The sequence below is a fragment of the Pteropus vampyrus genome, unplaced genomic scaffold, assembly GCF_000151845.1.
Source record: "Pteropus vampyrus isolate Shadow unplaced genomic scaffold, Pvam_2.0 Scaffold185, whole genome shotgun sequence".
In the NCBI taxonomy this organism is placed as follows: Eukaryota; Metazoa; Chordata; class Mammalia; order Chiroptera; family Pteropodidae; genus Pteropus; species Pteropus vampyrus.
Genome location: NW_011888966.1, coordinates 1,125,331 through 1,133,057, shown reverse-complemented (window position 1 = coordinate 1,133,057; position 7,727 = coordinate 1,125,331). Strand labels below are relative to the sequence as shown.

The window sequence follows — 7,727 nt, the reverse complement described above, 5'->3', positions numbered from 1 at the left end:
ATGTCCCAAGTGACTTCAAACAACCCATATTTAGTATGGGCTTATTGTGTGGCCTTTGGAGCCTAAGTCATTGCCCACAGCTGCAGCCCTCTGCATTCCTCTCTCCCCATATTCACTGCCCAGCTGTCTCTCTGGCCAGCCCAGGAGCTTCCTCTGCCTGTAATTCATGTGCCTAGCCAAGAGCTGAGCAAAGGAAGTCAGCATGGTGACAGGTGCCATAGGGGCACAAAGAGATGAAAGGCACAACTCTAGCTCTTGAATCTTACTGGGACACGGTATTCACACACAAACTAAGAAAAGCAGAAGAGAAAGCAGGGCAAGCCAGGCTGGGAAGGCCTGCTAGAGAAGACCATGCAGGATGGGTAGGTGAGGGCATTGCAGGCAAGGGGCACGGCCTGAGCAAAGGTGAAGCCAATCCAAAGTCCTTTGGAATACATGTCCCAAACCTTTCCAAGAAACTTTCACAATCCTTGGTCTGCTGGATTTCTGAACTTTGGCCAGAATGGATAAAAGTTAAGTCTCCTAAATAGAAGTCCTCCCTCTATCTCACCCTGGATTAGCTACTAAAGACAACAAGTCTTTCGGATAAAGACAGTAAATTACGTTTTTATTCACTTTCCCCACCCTTTCCAAAGGGAGGGGGGAAGGGTGAAGGAGGAAATTGCAGGAACCAGACAAGGCACATGCAAACAGTGCTCACCCCCACCACCAGGCCCTTGGCTTCTCCTGCCGGCATCAATAGCCCCATTTGACAGATGGTAGATAGGAGGCTCCAAGAGTTAAAATGGCTTGCTCTGGGGTCACCCAGCCAGAGAGTGGGGAAGGCGACTCCACTCAGGCCTTCTGACTCCAAGTCCAGTGCTATTTCGAGGTAACACACAGGACCTGTAGTCAGGAGCCCTGGGTGGCTCTGTCACCCGCTGGCTGCATGGTCCTGTACAAGCCGCTCACCCTTCACAGCCTCTATCCCCAATTGTAAAATGAGGAGGCACGTGATGGCCCGCCCCGGTCCTCTTCCCACTGGGCTCTAGGAGCCTTCTAGGGCCGGCTGCAAAGCTCCCGCTATCAATTACATTTCCCAAGTTGGGCCGGCAAAAATCACCAGAAGATCCTCAGCCTGTCACGTGGTTAAAAAAAAAAAAAAAAAGCAAACGTCCCAGATTAACTTTCACTGAACTGCTTCTGCTGACATTTGATTACCCAATTTTCTAGTTTCCTTGGGCGAAATATCCCTACTGGGTAGGCACGCTGGGCGTCTAATAGGGCAAATAATTATTGGTGAGCAGAAGAACACTGAAGATGGAGTTAAAATCTGGGACAGTTATTGCTCTGGGTCCCTGAACCAGTCTCTGGCTATTTCAGGCCTCCTTCACCCGTATCTTAGGCAAGAGGTTTGGTGACACCAGACAAGTGCCAGGACCGAAGGCAGAACATTCCCAGGGACAGCTCTGCCCCGCCTGCACCCAGTGCCTCTAGTCCGCGGCTGTCGATGGCGGGGAAGGGGGAGGTGAAGGGCTGTGGGGACGGTAGTGGTGCTGGGTCTAGGATCGACATTCTGCGTAGACCTGGGCTCAGGGAGTGTGACGGCGCCCGGTGACCGCCGCGGGAGCTCTACTGCGGTTTCGTCAGAGGTAAAAGTACGCGCTCAACGCGCGCGGCGTGTGCACACAAACACACACATCCGCGCGCGCAGCCCCACTCAGCACACACGCTCCCCCAACCCCGGTCTTGAGAAGCGCGATCGCACGCCACCAGCCCCTTCGGCCCCTGCCCGGAACCCACCCGAGCGCGCCCGCCACCGACCACGAGGCCCCGCGCCTCCCTGACGCATAGACGTCTGCAGCGGACGAGGGCTGGTCTTCTCCGGCGTGTGGCGGGCTTCCTCTAGGCGACACCCCGCCACGCCGCGGCGCGCCATCCCAGCCGCCAGCCCGGAGTCGCCACCCGGCGTCCGCCGGGAGCTGAATGTCTCGGCTGCTGCGTCCCCTTCAAGTCGCGTCTCACGGCTCGGAGTCAGCTTGCAAGCCTCTCCCCGCCCACCCGGTCCCATGACAGCTGCTGCCGCCTAAAGACAGGCAGATTATAACAAGAAGCAAAGTTTCCCTATCAGCCCTCTCCCCCCCGCCCCCCTCCGCCTTCCCCCTCCCTTGCAGTGTTATGCAAAACGAGCCGGCACTGGCGCTCCTACTCCAGGTACCAAACTAGTCCTCGCGAGCCGCGCCCGGTTCCGCCCGGCGGCCCCTCTCCGAGCCCAAGCGTGCGCCCGCATCCGGAGTCTCATTCTGGGTTCCGCCGCATCCTCGTTCTCCCGGCTTCCCGCAGCCTGGAGCCGGGAGAAAAAGCCCTAACTGTGGGGCCAAACTTTATGCTTGCAACAGGCAAGGGGTAGGGGACGGTAAAGGGGTGGGGGGCGAGCGCGCCTTGTGCCGGCATTTTCGGTGGCCGCTTGTCTCAGCAGCACCCCCTCCCCCCCCGTCTCCAAGTCACCAGCTTCCTCGGCAGCCGCCCCCCCCCACCCCCAGCACACCAGAGCACCCTCTCCTGTCACGCGCGTGTCGCCGGTGGGGCTCCCAGGCGCAGCCAGAGCCCGGGACGCCGCCTCTCTTTCCCTTCCCCCAGCATCGCCGAGCGCGCACCGGGGCCGCGCGCCGCAGGGGGACCCAGGCGCCCCCAGAAGGTCCTTCTACCCCCATCCTGCCATGCTTTTCTCCCGGTGGTGGCGGGGGAGCTCCGCCAGGTTCTGAAACCAAAAAGGTGCTATCCCCGCCCGCATGTCCACGTGCCCCTCAGACCCCTATGCCCTTAGCCGGCAACTGGCAGGAAACTCCGCGCTGCGGGCGCGGATGAGAAGCCGCTGGGCCGTAGGGGAGCCACCGTGGGGACTAGAGACTGGAGGACCAGGGGACTCCGAGAACGGAGGCAGGCACCTGTGCCGGGGCCACAAGTCCACGTGAAAGTACGGCAGCAAGTGCCGGGAGCCTGAGGGCGCGCCTCCAGCACGCAGAGCTTGCCAGAGGGTCCCCGACACCTTGGCGCGGCTCCATCTCAGGGAAGCGCGGTACCCCTCAGCTCTGCCGGCGGGGGACACAGATTGCAAGCCACCAAGGCTAGACCCTCTCTAGTGGCCGTAGCGCCCCCAACGCTCTGGCTTGCGCGGGGGGACCTCCAGCTCCCTGCCCCCCTTAACAGAGCGCATCGCAGGGTGCATGGAACGGGGGCTCTGCAGCCTGGAACCCCCGATCCCCTCAATGAGCCCACAGCTGCTTCCCGGCCTCTGCGACTGCGGTGGCAGGCCCCGCAGCTCAGCACCCCTGGCCCTGAGCCCGCGGTCCCAGCTGGCGGTACCTGCGTGTCGGCGAGATAGTTGAGGAAGAAGGAGGAGAGCTCTTCGTCCAGCAGCGCGCCGCAGTCGTTCCCCGCCATCTTCCAGACGCGGCTGCAGCGTGCCGCGGAGTCAGCGCGGAGCCGGCCGGGGGGAGGGAGCGAGCGAGCGAGCGAGGGAGGCGGGAGGAGGGAGCAAGGCAGGCAGGAGGCGGAGGGCGGAGCTCAGGCCCAGGCTGCCGCAGGGCCGCTGGCTGCGGAGGCGGGGCCGCTTGGTGCCTGCGCAAGCCCGGGGTCGAGCCCCCACCTTCCTGCGCCGCGTCTGGAGCCACGATCCTCGCCAGTAGTCCCCAATCCCGAGGAAAGCGCCCGCAGCAGAGTGGCAGTGCCCAGCCTGCAGCCCGATTCCTGCGCAGCAATGCGGGCAGCCCCCCACTTTTGCCAGAACGAATCACGTTGCCTTAGCGCTGGGCGGGCCCTTCGAGACAACCTGCTTCTGCACTGCTGGGGAAACTGAGGCCCAGGGAGGCAGAGTACCTCGTTTGAAGCCACAGTACAGTTCAACAGCAGGAAGGCAAAGCCTAGAACTGCCTCGGAGCCTTGAGTTTCTCTACCTGGGCTGCAAGGCCAGAGAGGGAGGGATACCAAGTGTCAAAGGTGGAGAAATCAGAAGGCTCCTAAGAAGGGGTGGCATTTTTATCTTTTCCTTGAAAGATGCGTTGACTCATATTCTGTTAGTGTGGCCACCTCTCTCTCTCTCTCTTTCTCTCTCTCTCTCTCTCTCTCTCTCTCTCTCTCTCTCTCTCTTTTCCTTCACTGCCCTACACCCTTTAAAAAACAAAAAAAACTTCAATGATTTCTCTTAAGAGGGCACACAGTGCCTTGAAATGGCCAGGCTTCTGCAGGCTTCCCCCGACCCACTAGCTTTCTCCGAGTTGCTCAGATGAACAATCTCACAATGGCCTCTACACTCAGAATGGCCTCTACACTCAGAATGCTGGCCCTGCCCAGCAGCCATTCACCCCGTAACCACATCTTCAGGGCATGCTCCCCCACTGCCCCTCAGACTGTCAGACCCTTCCCTCTTCCCGTGGTCATGGGTTCCTTTAGCTCCTCAGGCCTTTCCTTTAAAACACTGGTCCCAGTTGTCTTTTTACATTTTAGTGTAGATTAGATCTATGTGTCTCTCTCCTTACTGGACTCCAAGACCCATGAAAGCAAACCCTGAATCTGCTTTTGTACTTGCCATGTCTCCAGTGCCTGGCACATAGAAGGTACTTAATAAATAACGTGTTAACTAAAAACCGGGAGAATTTTGATCCCTCACCACCACCACACATTGTATAGATAAGGAAACTGCCCAGAGTCAAAGGTGCACATGGAGTGAGTGCCTGAGTTAGAACCTGATCTCGGGTATTCTGACTCCAACCTTGAACTCCCATCATCACGGCCTGCTGTTTGCCAGGCAGGAGATGAGGGCACGGCCCCAATAAAGGTTTGAAGGCGGGAAAGAGTTAGGCCTGTTTTATTGTGCAGGCCTGCCTCCTGTTCTCCCCTCACCTGCACTCACAAGGGTGCCCCACCCCACCCCAGCATGGGCTCCCTCCCAGTCAGAGGAGGAAACAGGGAGAGTCCCAGTACACCTGCCCAGACATGAACACCGGAGCAAGAGCTTCCTTCTCCAGTCTGAGCTTCCCAGAACCGCAGGGTGTGATTTCACTCTTTGGGCTTTCGGCCAGTGCACTTTTAAGGAACAACGAATTCCAACAGAAAGTCTGCATCTGGCCTTGGAGCACTACCCTGGGAGTCAGGAGTCCTGGATGCTGGACCAGCCCTGCCATAACTTGTTCCAGTTGTGGACAACTCAGGAAGTTAAGAGCATGGGCCTTCCAGTCAGACTGCCTGGTTTTGAACCCCTAAAAGTCATTTAGTCTCAGGCCTCAGTTTCCTCACCTGTATGAACGGGGATCATAGAATTACTTACTTCATAGGGCTGCTATGATGATTGAAGAGATAATACGGTGCCTGGCACAGTGCTTAACCTCATGGGAAATATGCTAACCTCTCTGGCCTTCCGTTTTCTCATCTGTAAAAATAGAGATAAAGTATATATCTCTTGAAGGCAATGGCTAGTGTTACTTACCTTTCTTCCAGCACCTACAGAATGCTGCTACCTTGGACTCCAATAGATCTAAATTTGAATCCTGGTGCTCACTAGCTATATGCTCCTGGTCACTTACTACTTAACCAATCTGAGACTCAGTTTCCTCCACACAGGGACCTTGGGAGGAATGACTGAAATATATGCATGTAAAAAAAAAATGAATTGATTGACCCTTCAACTGGCAGAGAGGACATGCTATTCTTCACTTAGGAGAGCTCAAGTCCTCATTGCCAATGGTGATGACGCTGGTCACCATCACCAGCGTCATCACTATTGGCAATGAGGACTTGAGCTCTCCTAAGACCCCATTTTTCTGCTGCTGCCCATGGACATCAGAGTCAGAGCCCTGTGGGACAGTTCCCAGAGATGTCCCTACCAGATCCAGCCTGGCCTCTGACTGGTGGTGTGCCCCGTATAGCCTAGAGGCCCGACTTAGAGGGTCTCCAAGGCCTGCCATCACTGGCCATGGCCTTACAGAGCTGTAACATGAGGCAGGGCCTCCCGAGGAAGGCCCCAGTAGTGCTCACCCAAATGCATTTGTCTTCAAAACTTTGGTGTTAATAGAAAAGCCACAAACTGCCCAGATTCAGGGATTTTCTCACGAATCTCACTGTGCTCTCAGAATGGGCTACTGGCTGGCAAGAAACTCAGTAAGAAGGCACCTCACCTGAAATATCTAGCTTCCTTTTCAAAAGCATCTTATCCCAGGAATTCTTTCATCACAGGCCACCCACACTGTCAGCTTCATCACCCCCTCTAGTCTGTGGAGGAACTTGAAGTTCTTCATTGAGATCAGAAGCCCTCAAGAAACTGAAAGTGCTAGATGACCTTGTGCAATTTGCTTCCCCTCTGGAAGGCTATTTCCCTACATGTAAAATGAAAGAGCCGGGCTAAATGACCGTCAACTAAACACTCCAGCCCAAATATGATGACAATTTATAGGTATCAGCCAAAACCTAGCAGCTTTTGTGTACTGAGCATATATACCAGACACCCGAGTCTGTATCATCTCAGTTTGTTTTTGACAACCCTACGTAGTCGATATTGTGCTGCTCATTTTATGACTTAGAAAACTAAGGCTTAAAAAGAGTTAAAGTGATTAGCTCAAGACCAAGCAGTTGGAGGAATGCTGAGATATAAACCCAGGTCTGTGCACCGTCCAAGGCACAGTCCCTTGAAAAGACTGAGAAAAACTTTACACCAGCTAACCACTCCCAGGAAGCTGGAACAGAGGCACCTATCTTAGTTTATGACTTTCAAGTGAAAGATAACAATAATGCCAAGCTTGAACTTCATGTGGCTCAACTCCTATCTTCTTTGCCTTTTTATTGGCCTTGCCTCTCCCGAGATTAGTGAAAGTCTGCCCTGCGCGTGCTCCAGGTGAAGCCCAAACTCCTGAAGGCTCCACAAAAATGGCGACAGCCAAATGAACCTATTTGACTTGAATAGTAGAGTCACTACTGACAAATGCTTAGAAGTAAGAACATCAGCATTTTCTCCCTTCTGGTAATAGGAGAATGCTTTATTCGGATACTACGACCATGGTTCTCAAACTCTGGAGGTCATGACAGTCACCTGGGCCCTGTCGCTAAAGGTTATTCCTGTGGTGGGCCCAGTATCTGCATTTAATAGGCTCCCTTCAATGACTGCTGCAGGAAACTGCCCATTAGTCAGCAGATGTTTAATGAGCACCTATATGTCATAAGTGCCATGGATAAATCGGTGAATACAACAGCTACTATCCCTGCCCACGTGCTATTCAACACACCTGCTTAGTAAATTTTTGTTGAATGAATGAGGGAGATAGGACATAGGTATTGGTAATCACTGAGGTTTCCTGCCAGACACCCACAACTCTGTGATTCTATGACCTAGGCCAAGGAGCCAGACACGCACCTATTTCCCAGTTTCTTTCCAGGAGGCAGGAATTCAAGCCAAGAAAAACTAAAAAGGCACCTGTTTTGTGTTAATTCGGAAAGCCATCTCCACCTTCCATTGAATGATAGGACTTTAGAACTGTGGAGGGCAGTGGAGAGCATGTTATTCACTGGCTTCACTGTCCAGGTAAAAGAATGCAGAATAATAAAGCAGGGTGGGGATAGAAACAAATTGTTTCCTCATCTGCCTACAGAGCAAAAGGTCCTAGACATGACCCTGCTTATGCCCATAGGTATATATTATATCTGCTGCTGCCGATGATGATAATTACACACACACACACACACACACACACACACACACA

The 7,727-nt window shown here is 54.5% G+C and overlaps 1 protein-coding gene across 4 annotated transcripts in view; it reads right to left on the bottom strand.

The window, feature by feature from the left end:
• The window catches only part of PPARGC1B (PPARG coactivator 1 beta), a 101,389-nt gene extending 97,899 nt beyond the window's left edge, over window positions 1-3,490 (bottom strand). For 3 of the 4 annotated variants that reach the window (XR_002783050.1, XM_011371143.2, XM_011371145.2), the window contains exon 1: window positions 3,346-3,490. Coding sequence is in view for 3 of the 4 variants with exons in the window: in XM_011371143.2 (XP_011369445.1) it covers window positions 3,346-3,423 (78 nt within the window). In the remaining variant the exon portion in view is untranslated. The remainder of the gene's footprint in view (window positions 1-3,345) is intronic. The other variant, XM_011371144.2, reaches the window with a different exon arrangement.
• Between the last annotated feature and the right edge of the window lie 4,237 nt (window positions 3,491-7,727).